Here is a 16,667-nt window from a genome sequence, read left to right on the forward strand (position 1 = left end):
AGGCCCTGGGTTTGGCCTTGCAAGTGGGTCTGGCTTGTGACAGCCTCATGAATTGGGGCCTTCCAGGCCTTAGAAGCTTGGTTTAGCCCAGCTCAGCCATGACCTGCTGGGGACATGGGCCAAACTCTCCCCTCTCCCCTGGAGTCAGATTTTAGTGGGTGGGAAGGCATCTGAAGCAGAGCCTGGCAGGAGACGGTATCTCCTGCAGCGAGTGCGGGGGCCACGCCATCCCCCTGGGGGTGTGGGACCAGCAAAGAGCTCCCTTCTGAGCTGGTCAGAGCCCGGGAAGGGCCCTGGGAAGGCAACGCTCCACTGCCCAACGGGAAACAGTTTCAGGTCACTCGGTAAGCCAAGACCAACACCACTACCGGTTCCGGGAGGGCTCCCCTGTCTGCAGGTACCACGGGAGGGAACCCCAGGGCCAGTCCCTTGCTAAAGGACAATACAGACCCACAACTCAAGAGTCACCGCCTAGAAAATCTCCTGAGATGCAGCTGAATGGAGGCGACTCAGGTTTAAAATAGCTAAATAAATCTTTAATATTTCTAATTGCAAATGTACAGAAATTGCACAGCCACACAGTCTTAGAACACCAACAACTTTCTCTGTACATTATTACACAGTTCAAAGTCGCAGCTGGGAGGGGCTCCAGCCAAGACTCCAACATTTGCGTGGTTTTCTTTTTCACATACTTACAAAAGGGGGAGTGGGGGGCGGTGTGGGGCCGGGGGTGGATTTGGGGCCAAAGGTGTAGAAAAGAGGGGCTGTTTCCCTGGACAGCCTGCCTTCCGCTGATGGGCGGGGCGGCAGGGAGAGGCGTACCCCATATCCCCCCCCTTGGGGGCAGACGCTCTATAGGGGGGAGGTTGAGGGGGGGGGGCGTGTGGAGCTCTGGCCTTGGTTCCCCACCCCCCCCCCCTTTCTGGGCAGTCGGAAAAAAGTCTTCACTTATAGGAAGTTTGGCAGTTTCCTTCACCCTAAACATAAAAGTTAAGCAAAAAGTCAGGCCTCTCTGTGCCGGCCAGGGAGGACAGTCGTCTCCGGCAGGCTCTGGGCCCAGGGCCTCACCTTCCCGGAGCAGGGCCTGCTTTCCCTCACTCGCCCTCCCTCTGGCCCTCTGGCACCCTGGCCCCACCCCGGGACGCAGGTTCTGTGTGGCCCGGACAGGGCGCGTGTCCCCAGCACCCCACCCAGACAGCACGCTGCAAAGCCGACGGGTACATGCCACAGGTGGGGAGAAACCCCGACACCGAACCCCAAACCCCCTCCTCCTGCCCAATACTGTTCTAGATTAAAAAATAAAATACAAACCATCGGAGAGCAGCGGTCCCGGGCAGCCCTCGGCAGCACCAGGACTAAAGGACTATGTACAACCATTAGGTGAAATAGTTACATTACAGTCGAACACCGAGAACATTTACAAAAATTGTCAGACTTGCAATTCAGATAAAAATCTGTGAAGAGTCTGTACACTTTTACAGTTTTTGCACTAAGTAAATAAGGCTCTCGGCCTGAGAGCTCACACCCACGCCAAGGGCCACCAGCACCACACACGTGCTGGCCTCCTACGCCCTGCCGTCCGGGCCCTGGGAACCTCCCCCCGTATTGCTAAGAGGCGCTCAGCCCGAGGTTGCTCTACGAGGCATCGAGGCATCGGTGGGGGAGGGGTGGGGGGGAGGGGAGGGCTCACCGGGCAGCGGGGGGGATGAGACCGAACCAGAGGACATCACTGGGGCCAGGCCCTGCCTGTGTGGCCACAGGTGGGGGCAGGGCCACAGCCCCCACGGCCTTCCTCCCTGAGGTCTGTGACCCTTAGGGGCCTGCCCTCTCCTCAGCGGCAAGTCTCTGGGCTAACTGAACTGCAGGTTTCATCTAAAAGCTCCTGCCCAGAGGCCAGGATGGAGCGCAGCGTGGTCTGGGCCACCCTTCCCGCACTCGACCTGATGGGCTCTGTGGTGACCGTGGCCCTGGCTGCGGCAGGAAGGGCTCAGGGCTCTTCCCCAGGGTCTCAGCTTCCTGAGGCCAAGGCAGAGGGGGCGGCTCGGGCAGCTCGCCTAGCCCGGGCTCTGCCGGGGAGGGGGGCAAATGCCCAGCTCTTGCTGGAGACTCCCCAGGGCTGGGGGTGGGACCAGGGAGGGACTGAGACAGACCCAAGCTCCTGACCACCTATGTCCCGCAAGGGGTGGGGATCAGGGAGGGCTGAGAAGCCACAGAACGGCCTAGAGCTGAGGAAAACCGGCCCCAGCTGTGGGATGTGCCCCTCTCCTGTCTGCAGCGCCTGGGTCCTTGGCCGGGGGCCCGGGAAGGGTGAGGAGGAGGCTGGCCGCACACACGGGGCCTGGTGCAGGCCGCTGCTGTCTTGGAGAGGGAGCAAGTCTAACATCCTCCAGGGCCGCTATTTCCCATGCAGTGCGCACGCTCAATTTAAAAGGCCCCTGCGTTCCAGCAAGCGAGCAAGCGGGCTTTTGTTTCTAATGCATACTGTGAAAGGAAAAAAAATCACAGTTATCCACCTTCTCAGGGCCTGCTGGCATTAGAATTTCTTTTAATCATCAATCGGGAAAGATCAGCCTTCCTCTCAGGGTAAGCACCACCAGCTGGCCACTCCCTGCAGGGCCACGGTGCCCTGGTGCACTGGCCCCGGGAGAAGGGCAGGGATCGGGCACAGTGCCATCTGGGCCAACTCTGCCCAGATCTTTGGCTTTAGGGAGCCCTCGGCCTGGGCAAGTGAGAGAGGCTCCAGATCCTCCCCGCAGATACGAGGGCCCAGAAGAGCAGGCCAGGATCCTCACTGGGTCTGTTTGGCAAAATAAGGAAGGAAGTTGGGGGTGGTGGGGAAGAGGCAGGGAGTCTGGGGACAGGTACAGGGGTGAATCCTCGGTTCCTCACAGCCAGGCAGGTCCCTGGACAGGCCGCATGCAGTGGCAGGGGCTCCGGGGAGCCCTGCAGGACAGGTACTCCGGCAGCTCCGTCCTCCCCACCCTCTCCCTGCCTGCCGACCAGCCTGTCGGTCCGCCCCTGGAACTAAGGGACAAGTCCCTCAGGGCAGGGGCCTGGGCCCCTAGCTCTCTAACCCTCTGCCCTGCGGGCGCTCTCTCCCTGGGGAGGGGGAAGGGGTACATGCACTTGGCCAGGTCAAGGAAGAAAGGTGACACACACCAAACTCAGTAACCGACGGAGACGTACTTTGGCAGGCCCCCTGCTCCCCCCAGGCCGCCCCACCCCCAGCGTGCAGGCCTCTCTGGCCTGCACCGAACTCGCTTCTCGGGCCAGAAGAGAGGGGAGCGGGCCCACGCCGCGTCAGTCTGTCCAGGCTCCCTGTGCGGCACCTCCTGGACCGCAGGCGGAGGGAAGGGGAGGAGGCCTGGGCACCCCCTTGCCCCTGCGCGGGAGGCTGCGACTGTGGGGGCACTCCTCCCCAGGCCCCAGGCCGAGGCCTGCTCTGGGCCACCACGGTCCTCCCTCCTTGGGCAGGTTAACAATGGCTGCTGTTTCGGAACTCGCCGTTCTCGGTAATCTGCAATTTGGTGGGGTTGGTGGGGGAGACGCCGTTACGGGCTTGCATGCTGTACCTCTCTTTCAGCTGCGTCAGGGCGCTCATGAGGCGGGCGTTGGCGGCGTCCAGTGAGGCGATACGCTTCTCCTGGGGGCAAACGGGGCATTAGTTGGGGCCACGGGAGGGGTCCTTGGGCCAAAGGGGGGCTGTACCGGGGCAGGGGTCTCCCTGGGGCTAAGTGTGCCCACCAGGGGTGCTGGGAGGAGACGGGGTGGGGGCACCAGGAGTACACTAAGTGTGGGGGGCAGGAAAGGCAGGGTAGTGGGTGTGCTGGGGAGGAGGCTGGGAGGAGGCGGGAAGGAGGTGGGGGACTGGGAGGGGGAGGGGGGGTGCTGGGGGGGGTGCTGGGAGGAGGCAGGGAGGAGGCTGGGAGGAGGCTAGGAGGCTGAGAGGAAGCAGGGAGGAGGCTGGGAGGAGGCAGGGAGGAGGCTGGGAGGAGGCTGAGAGGAGGCAGGGAGGAGGCTGGGAGGAGGCAGGGAGGAGGCTGGGAGGAGGCAGGGAGGAGGTGGGGAGGGGGCCGGGGGGAGGAAGAGGAGGAGGAGGAAGAGGAGGAGGCCTGGACATCACCGACAGAGACCTCCTAGAGCCTGCTTTCTGACGACGTCTCTCACACCACTGCTGCTCACCCAAACAGCAGCCCTAGTGGTGTCACCTGTCAGCCACCTGAGCCCCAAGGGTGTGCGCCCTGGCTCACGTGCATGTGCGAGTGTGTGACACAGAGGTCACAGCTCCTGGTCAGCCTGTGCTGTTTACAGTCTGACCAAGGCCTGGTCCTATTCCCGGGTGAGTGAGAGGAAACAGTGCAGTGAAGGAGAATGGTGGCCGCAGTCTCTTATGTGCCACATCTCTCAATGCAGCTGGGGACCACAGATAAGAGCCCCCCTGCTCCATCTGCCCAGCCTGCTGTCACCTGAAGCCATCCCCGTTCCCCTCTCACCCGCTTCCAGTCCTTGCTCGGTATCCTTGGGGAAAGGCAGTGCCCACCAAGTCGTCCCGGTAGGGAAGGACTTGCCCCACCACTTTCACAGCCTGTCCCCATGAGCGTGTGGTCCACGGAGACCTTCAAATCTGACTTTCCAGACCAGAGACCCTGGCCTCCTGTTCCTCCTCAGCTTTTTATAGTGGGGGGCATTAATGAGGCTGTAGAGATCTCAAAGTCACCCGCTGCCCAACCCAGGTCCTTTAACGCCTATGGCTGAGCACAGGGCCGGAACCCACCTGGGCATCGATGATCTTCTGTTTGGAGTCTACAGCTGCTTGCATCTCAGCGTGGTCTTTCTTCAGCTCCTCCTCCACAGACATCAACCTGTGACCACACACAAGGACAGTCGAGCTGGCACTTGAGGGAGGTGAGGAGGTGGGTGTGGGGGCGTGGGGCGTGGGGCCTTGTGGGAAGAAGCCATCACACCTGCACAGCGGGGACACAGCAGGGGAGCCCCTCCAGCTGGCCTCCAACAGGCGACATGAGCTGGGTCTACTTCTTCCTTATGCTTTACCCACTCCAGACTCTGTTCCCAGATCCCCCAGAAACCCTTGGAGCTGCCCATTTCCTGATGTTCTTCCAGGAGCCACGGTGGTTGGGGGTGGTGGTTAGGTCCTCACCGCCTCCCAGAGCAGGGCAGGTGGGGTAATGCCGTAAGACCCACGGCACAGGCGGGAAGACGAAACCCTGAAGGGCTCTAGGGCTTTCTCCGCAGACTCGGCGGAGAGTCGTGCCAAGGCCGTGCCAAGATGTACCAGGCACTCAAAGTAGCGAGATGAAAAGTACAGATCTCCATCGCTCAAAAAGTTCACAAAGCAGCAGGGACACAGGCAGACAATAGCCTAGAGGCTATGGGAACAGAGAAGAGGAAGTAGGCAACTGCGCTGGAGGGTGGGTGCACATACTGGACATCTGAGGGACAAGCAAGTCTGAATGTGGGTAAGCGTAGGGAAGACGGGAGGAATACCGTCTGCAGAGGCTCAGAACTAAGGCATGTGTGTGTCTGTTGCCAGCTGTTCCCTCCCTGAAACCCTTTCTGGCTTCACCTTGCCGGGCCCTCACACACCTGTCAATCACTGCGGGTGACACCCACCTTCCGATGCTCATCCTTTAGCTTCCGGACCCCACGCTCTCTGGGTTTGCCTCCTAGCCCCAAGGCTACTGCTCTGCAGATGCCTGTCCTGCCTGCTCCCAGCATGTCTCCACTGGGGTCTGCCCAAGCCCCCGCTCTTGCTCTCCAGACAAGCTCACCTACTCCCAAGGCTTCATCCCCCTCTCTACCTGCACAACCTCTCCAGGCCAGCAGAGCGGTCCCCTAACCCCTGGGTGAGCACTGAGCGCCTGTCACAGAAGGTGCACAGAGAGGTCAACGGTGCTGGGGCAGGTACCCGCAGGGCTGTTGTGAGAAGTCGGTGGGATCAGCGGTTGGGGAGCACTGATCAGGAGGAAGGGGTGTGGGGCCATGCCAAGGGGGGGTTCCTTGTCACAGAAAGATCAGACATTGAGAAAAGCCTGTAAGAAGGGGGAAGGGAGGAATAGGGAGAAGACGGGCATTAGATGGTGTCAGTCAGAAGGGGAGAGACGTGTGCTTCTGGCTGGTGGGGTAACAGGGACTGGATTTACCCTTTTGCCGTCAAACAGTGACCACAATAAACAAACCAGAAAACCGAATGAAATGTATGAAAAAGTGGCGTCCAGACACAGAACAACTGGCAGTGTCTCCTAAGAGAAGGGAATGCACGAGCTGAGCCCCTCTCACGGCCTGGAGTGTCCAGGCCAAACAAAAAAAGAAGGGAAGTAATCTCATGGAGTAGAGGAGACCCAGGGAGGCCATACCCAAGAAGAGGAAGACACAGAGAGAGCTCCACATATATCCTGAGGGCTCCCCTTGAGTCTCTGGCTGAGGACTGGTCTGCATGCACCACTGAAACATGAGAACAAAACAGCCCCAGGAAGAGTTAATATTCCTACCTGGCAGGGTAGAAAGACGTGCTAACACAGGGGCATAAAGCAGAATCCTCAGAAGGAAACTGCCTCAATATGGAGTCAGATTAGGCTAGATTCAAAGCTGTCCAGACCCACCCCAACAGAGCTTAAACGTAAGCCTCAAAAGAATCAGACTAATTCCAAATAACCTCATTGTGTCCCAGAACAAAGCCCAAAAACATTTAAAAGAACACAAAACATTCCACACCTAAGCAAAAGTCACAATGTCTGGCATCCAACCAAAAATCACCAAACATACAGAGAAGCAGGAAAGTGTAACGGATAACCAGGAAGAAAATTAATCAATAAAAACAGACTCAGAAATGTCACGGATGACAGAATTAGTAGACACTGAAACTATTGTAAATGCATTCCACATGGCTGAGAAAATAGAGGAAAGCAGGAGCATGATGAGAAGAGAAATAGAATTTAAACCAAGCTGAAAGTCTGAAGGTGAAAAATACAGTATCTGAAACGAAATGAAAAAAATACTGATAGGATTAACAGCAGATTGGACATTGAAGAAGAAATGATTAGTAACCTTGCAGACGCAGTAACAGAAATGATCTAACACACGGCAGGAAAGAAAAGGGAAAAAAGGAAACAACAAAGCATCAGTGCAGTGTAGGACAATATAAAGCAGCCTAACGGAAGTGTAGGATGGTGGACTCACAGAGCCAAAAGCTCAAACCCAAGAAACATGAAGGAAACTACGGCAAGGACCATCATAATCAAATTATCGGTGATCAGCGATAAAAAAAAATCTTAAAAACAGCCAGAAAAAAAGATAGCTTAAGTACAAAGGAACAAAAATAATGACAGAATTGCTACTATTATAGCTTGAGAATGAGGGCCCGACTGGGCCCACTGCCTGTTTTTGTAAATAGCCACACCACACACATAGTTCTGCTACAACAGCAGAGTTGAATACTTACAGGGGCCATATGGCCTGCAAAGCCTAAAATATTTATTATCTGCCTTCTTATGGGAAGTTTCCAACTCCTGCCCTAAAGTGACAACAGAGACATAGCTAGTAAGACAATAAGCGATAAAATGCAATCATAAAAAATGCTCAATCCAAAAGAGTTCGGGGAAAAAAGGGAACAAAACAGATGGTACAAATAGATAATGGCAGCAAGATAAGAGATTCATACATAATTATATTGATAATTACATTAAATGTAAATGGTCTAAACACTCCAATTAAAAGGCAGAAACTGTCAGATTAGATAAAATGCAAGAACCAATAAGGTGTCTATAAAAGAAATTCATTTATATAGAAAGACACCAATAGGTTAAAAGTATAAGGATAAAAAAGGATACACCTGGCTAATATTAATCAAAATAAATTGAGACACCTGTAATTAACATCAAACAAAGTAGATTTCAGAACAAAGAATGTTATGAGGGATAAAGATGGTGATGTTATAATAATAAAGAGATCAGTTCATCACCAGCACGTAACAATCCTAGATGTGGTTGCAGAGTTTCAGTGTACATAAATCGAAAACAATAGAAAAGAGAAATACACAAATCCATATTATGATTAGACATTCAATATCCTTTCCCCAAATAGTGATAGAATGGTAAACAAGTAGACACAAAAACTGGTAAGAATCTAGAGTTAAACAATGCTAGCAACCAAACTGATCTAATTTGACATTTCCATTACGGAGGAAATACACTGTGATAGTTAGTAGAAATAAATGCGCTAAGTAAGCCACTGAATTCAGAGACCACACGCTCCTCAGAGAAGAGATACAATGAGGAAGAGGTGGTTAGTTTGAGAAGCATTTCCATTCCCGGAACCACACACACAAAGAACAGAGCTGGCTGTCAAGGGAACAGTGGATTAACAGTCACTCTGGTTACAGGATCTCTGTTCACGTTAACCATTTTATAATGAACACACCCATAGGTATGTGAAACAAACAGTAATTAGGAGCAGAGAAACAGGTAGTCTAAGTAGGAAGAATCTGGAAGGGGTTTCTGTAGTGGACAAAACATGAGGCCAGGTGGGGAAACTTCTGGGTATGGCACACCTGCTAAATCTGTCCAGCTGACAGGCTCTTATGCCGTGAAAACAAGCTAGAAAGTCCACGCTATTTCCTCTGCTACCTTGTATTACTGTCATAAAGACGTGAACTTCACGATCGGGACGCTGTGGGATGGCTGGGACGCTACACCTTCACTGTGCTCCCTGCCTACAGACGCCCTACCCATGGGTGGAGACAGAGAGAGAATGAGAGAGAGAAAATCAACACAGGATGTCATTGAAGCCATCAATAAAGGTGAGAGTCCGCATCAGAGCCAATGGTTCCCTGGAAATCTTTCCCAGGTAACCCAAGGGCACCTTAAACTGGAATGGCTGGGACACCCCAACTGCTCCCCTCCCCAGACCCTCATCTCAGCAACTGGCACCAAGACACCCAGACGCTCTTGGTAGAAACTTGGGGGATATTTTGCCTTCCTCCCCACCCCCCACCTTCACCCGCCGAATGTAATGACATTTATGCCGACTTTTCCTGCCCAGAATTGGGTCCTCACTGTGTTTCAAGGCGCCCCCAATCCTAGCTCCCCTGACAGGGCTTACCAAGAAAACAGGACTCCTTACAGGGCCTTGTCTGACCTCACTCCTGCCACGCCCGACTTCGCGTTCCACCATCAGTGCACCCTGTGCCAGGTAGGGCTTCCTGCGGTCCAGGCTGCCTAACGCCACGCGTGTGCCATGCTGTCCCCACTGCCTGGGACGCTCTCCTCCTTCCACCCTTGGCTCATCCTGCGGCCGATCAGCCCTTCCCCTCATCAGGAGGACGGCCCGCCTGCTCTGTGTGCGGGGGACCAGAACCGGCTGCTCTCACCTGCTGATGATGCCCTTCATCTGGATGTCCTTGTCCTCCTGCTGCCGCCGCAGCCGCTCCTCACCCTCCTCCAGCCGCGCCTGGTACTCTAGCACCAGCTTCTGCGTCGTCTCCTCCTGGCACTTGAACAGGGTCTCGTACTCCTCCAGCTTCTTGGTGGAGATCCGCAACTTGTCCTGCAGCACGGCCAGGTCCTGCCAGGGGGGCGGCGCGCCAGGGGCACAGCACCCAGGACAAAGAGCACACCTCGTGAGCCCAAGCGGGAGCACGGGTAGCAGGGAGCCCAGCTCGGAGACTCCTCAGGAGCCCAGCCAGAGGGGTGGCGGTGACACGCAAGGCCTGTCCCCACCCGGGGCTTTCTCTGCTTCAACCTCCCACCCCTGCAGCCTGGCCTCACAGCTGTGAGGGAATGAAGACTCACATCCAGATCTCGGAAGTAACGGTTTAACTAGGGCACTGAGGTTGTTGTTGTCGTCATTAATACAATAAACAAATGTTAAAAACACTCTTGGATATATTAAGACCTGACAGCATCCTGAGAGATAGGGGCTCTACAGGAGGGGAAACCGAGGCCCAGAAGGCAAGGTGACCCGGTCACGTGGAGAGTGACTGACCAGTGGGGTAAGGTCCTAGCCTCCCAGCCTCTATGTGAAACTAAAGCAAGGGCAGTGGTGTGGGGAAGTAAGGGGGAGACAGAGAGGTTAAAGGCAGGTGGGGCTGAGGCTAGAATCAAGGGGCTGGGGGCCAGGATGCCATGACAGTATGGGGGCTGGAGGAGGCAGGAAGAGCCTCTCCTTGAGTCCCAGGCAACGGAGGCCTAATTCACTTCAGCAAAGGACTGCCCAAAGGTTAGGAGGCGGCAAATCCAGAGACCGGTGAGAGACCAGCCCCAACTCAAAGCAAAGGTCCTACAGCAAAGCTGGATCCACAGAGAGCCTGGCTCCGGGAGAAATGACCTCGGCCCGTCCCAAGTCTTGCTGAGCTGGCCAGAGAGGGGTGGGGAAGACCCTCCCAGGTCTCCAGGGAGCTCGAGGGAACAAGGCCTCCTGGATTGGCCTGTACGGGTTAGTAGTGGAGAGGGTGAGAGAAACAGGAGCTCGTTCAGCCACGGAGCAGCAAGGAAAGGGGACACCCCGGCTGCAGCCGGACCCCTGCAAATGGTCCGGGCGGTCCTTGCAATGCACAAGTGGGAACTGGAGTCTCAGAGACGTGCAGAGCCCAGCCCGGCTCACGCAGGGAGCCCGGGCGAAGGCTGGCTCTCCTTGCTGCCCAGCCAAACGCTGGCTCTTGGAGCACTGTGCCCCACATCCCCTTGTCCCCTTCACGTAATTATGGTGAAAGCAGGTGGATGCAGTGGACTAAGGGGATGGTGGAAGGTGGCGGAATGCAGCATGGACATGAACCTCGCCTTAGGCCAGGAGGAGGGAGAGCTGCCACCCTGACCTCCGTGGAATTGCCTGAGAGGCTGCTACAGGCTTTCCTGGGGCTGAGAGGCGAGGGCACCTAGGGAAGCGGGGGATGTGGCTGCCATGCTGGGGTGGCCTTGCAAGGGGCCCCGTGTTGACCTGGGCCTGCAGGGGGACATGAGAACCAGCCACGGATCCAGGACAGGTGCCATAACAGCAGGGAGAATTTGGGAGGACAGAAGCCCCTCCCACTGCCCCCGCCAAATGCTGGATGTGTGTGGTGGGGTGGAATCTGGATATTTTAGAACCATTTTTTCTCCCTAGGGGGAAGCAAGCCTCGCAGTAGCAGTCTGGCCCCACCCCTTCACCCTGGCTCTTTCTCTCTCAGGCCCTGGCTAGGCACAAACCCAGAGTGGGGGGGGGCCTGGCTGGGGGGCAGCCTTCCCAGCTGCCTTGGGGACCCACACCTCTCTGCTGCTCACGCACGAAGCACCCCACGACGGTCTCCATGTGCCTCTTTGGCATCCTCCAGCCCCCAAGTCCGGCACTCTCAGAAACTCAGCTGCCCGGTCACTCAGGGAAGGGGCCTCCCAGAGGTCTGAGGACCGAGTCCCGGGAGTCTGGATTCAGTACGACTTCCGGTGAGTCTCGTGTGCAGCCTATACAGGAATCCTCAGCTCTGAACTAAGCCCTTCTTGCTGCTTCTACTTCCAGATTCCACTGGCTGCCGTCCTCATGGGGGACCAAGGGTTGAGAGAGGACTAGCCATACACAGGAAGAAGCAGCACCCTTCATTCAGGGCTCAAGGGGAGAGAACGTTGTTGGGCAGGCAGCCCCGCCCTGCCCCACACTGCCAGGGTCCGGCTTTACCTTTTCTGCTTGGCTGAGCTCCTCCTTACTCCTTAGCCTATCCCTGTGGGGGGGGTCTGGGCCCAGGCCCTCGTCTTCTAACAACTGCGCGTTCATGGTCAAGAGCCAAGCGGCCGTGCGGTCCAGGGCATTGGGGCTCACGGGTGAAGGGCCCTACAATGAAACACAGCCGTGAGGGGCTGGAAGGAACAGGGGAGTGGGACGAGGTGAGTCACGGGGACAAGTGGCTCAGAGGCATGGCAGGGGCAGGGGGTTTCCAGCTGGCCAGGTGCCTACCGATACCACCCCCAACTCAGGAACTCCCATTCTCGATGGCGGCCTGAGGCGGAGTCAAGAGCCCAGGTGGCCCAAGCACCCCTCTCTGCCGCCCAGGTGAGAGCAAGTGAGCTCGGCCAGGCAGGTGGTCATGCAAGTCACAACACATCTGTCCCACATACTGTGTGCGGCCCCAGGGTGACAGGAACACCATTCGCCCCAGCAGCTGAGCCCTGGAGGCCAGCTGAGACACGAAGGTGGGGGGGGGTGGGGGTGGGGGGAACGTGCTGGGGGTCTGGTTGACTCCTACCCTGGGCAGGGCTTTATCAGGCCTCCAGCTGGAGATGGATAGAGCCCTCCCTCCTTTCTCTCCCCGACCCCTGCTGCCCCTGATTCAAGGACTCGGGCGGGGGCCAGCGGCCCCCAGGGGAGGGGAGGTGGTGTGCGTGGCAGGCCAGCGGGATGGGCCACGTGCGGCATCACTCAGCGTGGGATGGCAGCTGGGCACAGGTGAGATGACCAGGAGGAGCAGCGCGACATGGGGGATGATGGCCCGCCCTCGGACGACAGCACTGACCTGCTTGTGCACCGCGCGAGGCTTCAGCTCCGGGCTGTCACCCTTGGATGAGGACGATGGCTGCCGGAGCCGGGCTCCGGGGCCAGCCCAGTCAGGCGAGGCCGACGCCAGCGGTCCACTCGAAGGCCGCGGGTACTGCAGCGTGCTCAGCAGGGCGGGTGGCGTCCGGCCACGGGGCGCGGGGGGCGGTGGTGGGGGCGGCGGCGGCGGCTGGTCGATCCTCCGCTGGGGGCCGGCGCTGTTCTGCCGTGGCACCGTGGGCTGCCCGCCCTTCTCAGTCAGTGACACCTGCCGCCGCGCCAGCTCCCCGGGCCGCCGCGCCAGCTCCTCGGCGGCACCGCCGAAACTTCCCAGCTTGGCGGCAGCTGCCAGCTCCTCACTGTTGCTGTGGGAGCTCAAGGAGCTATGGCCCTCGGAGCCCGAGTCACCAAGGCCGCGGGGCGAAAGCGGCAGGCCCGCCGCCATCTGGTACACGGGGTTCTGGAAGGAGAGCGGCGCCAGCAACTGGGGCCGGCCGGGGGCGCCCTCGGAGGTGCCCGGCGTGGTCGGCGTCTGGCCCGCCCGCCGCACCGTGGCCAGCCCCGCCAGGCTCGCCGGGGCCGCCCGGGCCGGCCACCCGGCCACCAGCTGCGATGCCGGCGCCTGCCCGTCGGCAGTGAGGGCGTCGGGGCCCGCCGGGGAGCCAGCCTCCCCGTCCAGCGTGCGGGCATCTTGCAGGTCCACCATAGACAGGCTCTTGCCACCATTGGCCATCTGAAGATCAGGCTCGTTGGCTTCCGAGTAACTCGAGCTGCGGGCAGGTGAGGGCTGGACCCCGGAGGACCTTGTGACAAAAAACAAGTCCTTGTTTTCGGGGGTTGGAGACGGTAACCGGGTGAAATCTATCAGACTGCAGGGAGACAAGCACACACAGGGAAAGAAGGGGGAAGAGAAGAACTGTGAATGTGGCCAAGGCGGGTCCAAACCGAGCGCCCCGCCGACCTGCCAGGGCCTGGCAGCCTGAGGCAGGGCTGGGGAGGAGGTAAGATGGGGTGGGGGAGAGGAGGTGCGTGGGCTGCAAAAGTGGGAGAGGCTGGGAGCGGTGGCCCAGCCGCAAACCAAACCACAGCCCTGGCAGCTGACCCCGGCAGAAGCCCCCACGGGGACTGAGTGGCCAGGGTGGCCGTTCCTGCACAGAACCTCTACTCTAGGGGCCAGCGCTGCTAGTTCCAGGTCAGGCTGTCTGGTACGCCTGTTCCTGGCTCAGCTGCATCTTGGGACACAGAGTGCTGGGGCCTGGAGTGTTCTGGGAAATTCCCCTTAGCTAAACCCCAACCCACAATGCAGTGGCTCTCTGCTATCCAAGGGTCCTGCACTAAGAACTCTGACTTCAAAGCCGCAAGGGCCCCTGCTGCCTCTTCCCTCTCGATCCTCACCAGACTGATAACCAGAGTGGGGACCCAGTGAGGCCCCCCCCCCCCCCGCCTCCTGCTGCCACCTTTGTCTGACTGGCAGGCGGGGGCTGGTGTTCCTGGCAAAAACAAGGACTCAGAGGAGGATCCAAAGGTGTGACTCAGGCAGGGAGGGTCTGCACCTGCAGAGGCGGAGCCGTACCCACCCCCAGTCTTCCAGCCTCTTCCCTGGCCCCTCCCCGGAAGCCCACTCCTTAGAAGGCACAATGTGGAGGGTCAGGTCGGCTGTGGAGGGAAGGCTGGGGGAGGTAAACAGGCTCTGAGCGGGCAGGGGTTTCAACAACGGGGAGCCTGGAATGGAGAGGAAGTGACAAGTCCCAACTGATGGAACTTGGGCGGGGCAGGCTGCAGCCACTCGGCTGGACACCGGCAAGCAATGGAGCCGGAGAAACCCAGACCAGCCTCAGGCTTTGGCTGTCGTGCGACACACGCGGTCAGGTCTCCTCAGAACCCACGCGCCTGGCTACCTCTTAACCAAGGTGCGTCCCCTTCCACCTGACCCGCTCTCCTTCATCTGGCAGGTTGTGTGAACGGACCCCCCGGGCTCAGCGGGAGCTGGGAAGCACCCCCAGTCCTGTGTACCACACACCCTATTCTGGATGTCCGTGCCCTCGCCTGCTTACGAGCCCGCTGCCGTTGCCACCTCAGAGCAAGACCCAAGTCCCAACTCTGCTGCATAAGCCTTACTAGCCGGTCCAAGATGCCCCCTGGGAGGGCAGTGTGTGAGTGGGGCACAAACGGTTCACTACACATGCCAAGTCTTTCAAAGGAATGTCCTCATTTTGACGTTAACATCCAAGAACATTCTGCCTCCCTGTCCTCAGTCTGAGGGCGGGGCCTCAACACCTCTCCTAGTTTCTGGAGCGCCCAGCCTCAAAGCCTTGCAGAGTGACCCAGACTCCTGCTGAAAACACATACACTTGAATGCCACTCCTGGAGATTCTGATTCCGACCCAGGAAATACCAGAAGAGGTATTTTTAACACACACCTGGGTAATCTAAAGGCATTTGGGACTAGTGATCGTTCTTCAACAGAATGTATTGTCTTTCTCCAAGCCTTTGTTTGTGCTAGTTCCTCTACATAGAATGCCTTTTCCACCCATGGAAATGTTGCTTTTCCTAAAAAGCCCAAAACACGTTACCTCCTCCAAGAAGCCTTCCCTGATTTTTCCCAAATGGAGGCTCACTGCCTACAGCCTGCACAACACACTTCAAGTCTCAAGTAGCTTATTTTATAAACGTTTGTGTAGACATCCTCCTCCCCAGTGGAAACTGCAGGCAGGTTGTACCTTGTCTACACGCGCACCCCACAACAGCCGGTACACCTGGCCTCTCTTACCCAGAGAGATCATTCTCGATCACCATCTTCTGCAGCCCGGCCGAGATGCTGCTACTGCCAGAGCCAGGAGTGGAGGCCAAGTCGTTGGTCCCCGTGAGCTGCCCACTGCCTGGGGTACTCAGTGCTGTGTGGACATCCCTCAGGATTCGAGGCAGGGGTCCCAGTTTGGATACAATGTTCTGCAAATACACAGCAAGTGGCAGGTGTGACCTGTGGGCGCCACTTGGGGAGGCCAAGTGCACTGCACCTGCTGCGGTTCAACACTGCTGAGGAGCCACTTGGAAAGGCAGGCCCTGCCCTACCCTCCCCACCTGTCAGACCCAACAGAGCTGGGAAGGAGCTGGAAAGCCTAGGAATCTGCAAATGAACATTTTTCCCAAGCCCCCCAGATACTTCTGGTGGTGGTGGTGGGGGGGGGGGGCGGGTGAGAGGCCTAAAGGGAGAAATGGTGACCTGGTCCAAGCCCTCCACCTGAGAACATCCCATCTCCATGCCCCTGCCCCAGAGAGGGGAGCCCACGAGGAACCCCAGAACTTCCCACAGCAACGCCTCCCTATCCGAGAGACTTCTGGGATTGGCCTTCTGCTTATGCACTGGCTTCCGTGGTTTTGTGCAAAAAAAGTGTGAAAACTCATGCAGTCAACAGCATAGACTTGAGAGGCAAACACCTCGATTTCAAATTCTTGCTGCACTGACATCAGCTGTGACGGCGGCTGCCATCTCCTGTGCTTCCTGCCTGCTTGTACAGATGTGGGTGTCGGAGGCAGACACGGGACGCCGTAAGCGGTGGCAGTTAGAGTGACTGGTGTTGGCAGCAGTGGAGAAAGAGAGGGCCTTGGCCCCACTGCCGTTTCCTGCCCTGTGTCTCTTGAGCCCAAGGGGAGTGGGTATCAGCGAACAGACACGACCGCAGCAACAAGACGCGGGGATTAACCCGTGTGTCCGCAACAGGGGCTAGTGAAATGTGTACTCCTATGCGGGACAGCCTGCGGCCATCCGAGGGGCCACAGCGGCGGCGCAGCCCCTAGTGACATGGAAAGAGGGCAACAGAGCCAGGTGAGAAATGCACTTTGCAGTGCTCACTTCAACACAAACAAAAACGGAAAAGAACTCTGTGCATGCATGGGTACTTAACACACATGCAGACATATCTAGAAAGCTACACACTGGAGTGCCCTGAGTGGTCACCTCTAGGGAATGGGACGGGACCAAGGAGGCCTTCCATCCCTGTTCAGGCAGTAACCACGTTTGTAAAGTGGTCTCTTTAAGTCCGGGGAAGCAACAGATATTGTGGAAGTGGATCCTGACCAGACTGTTTGTGGTGTGGGCTGGGGCTGCTGGGGCGACAGTGGAACCCCGGGCCACTGAGGGCGCAAGGCCAGGC

General features: G+C 57.7%; 1 protein-coding gene across 13 annotated transcripts in view; it reads right to left on the reverse strand.

Moving 5' to 3' along the window:
* Positions 1–514: 514 nt before the first annotated feature.
* The window catches only part of DAB2IP (DAB2 interacting protein), a 188,226-nt gene continuing 172,073 nt past the window's right edge, over positions 515–16,667 (reverse strand). For 10 of the 13 annotated variants that reach the window (XM_058694278.1, XM_058694276.1, XM_058694281.1 and 7 more), the window contains 6 exons: positions 15,284–15,462; positions 12,494–13,382; positions 11,662–11,814; positions 9,386–9,579; positions 4,775–4,862; positions 515–3,643 (listed from right to left, as the gene is read on the reverse strand). In XM_058694278.1, the coding sequence (XP_058550261.1) occupies positions 3,476–3,643; positions 4,775–4,862; positions 9,386–9,579; positions 11,662–11,814; positions 12,494–13,382; positions 15,284–15,462 (1,671 nt within the window). In that variant the 3' untranslated portion in view covers positions 515–3,475. The remainder of the gene's footprint in view (positions 3,644–4,774; positions 4,863–9,385; positions 9,580–11,661; positions 11,815–12,493; positions 13,383–15,283; positions 15,463–16,667) is intronic. The other 3 variants (XM_058694279.1, XM_058694277.1, XM_058694280.1) reach the window with 3 other exon arrangements.

This window comes from Neofelis nebulosa, chromosome 12 (assembly GCF_028018385.1).
Source record: "Neofelis nebulosa isolate mNeoNeb1 chromosome 12, mNeoNeb1.pri, whole genome shotgun sequence".
In the NCBI taxonomy this organism is placed as follows: domain Eukaryota; kingdom Metazoa; phylum Chordata; class Mammalia; order Carnivora; family Felidae; genus Neofelis; species Neofelis nebulosa.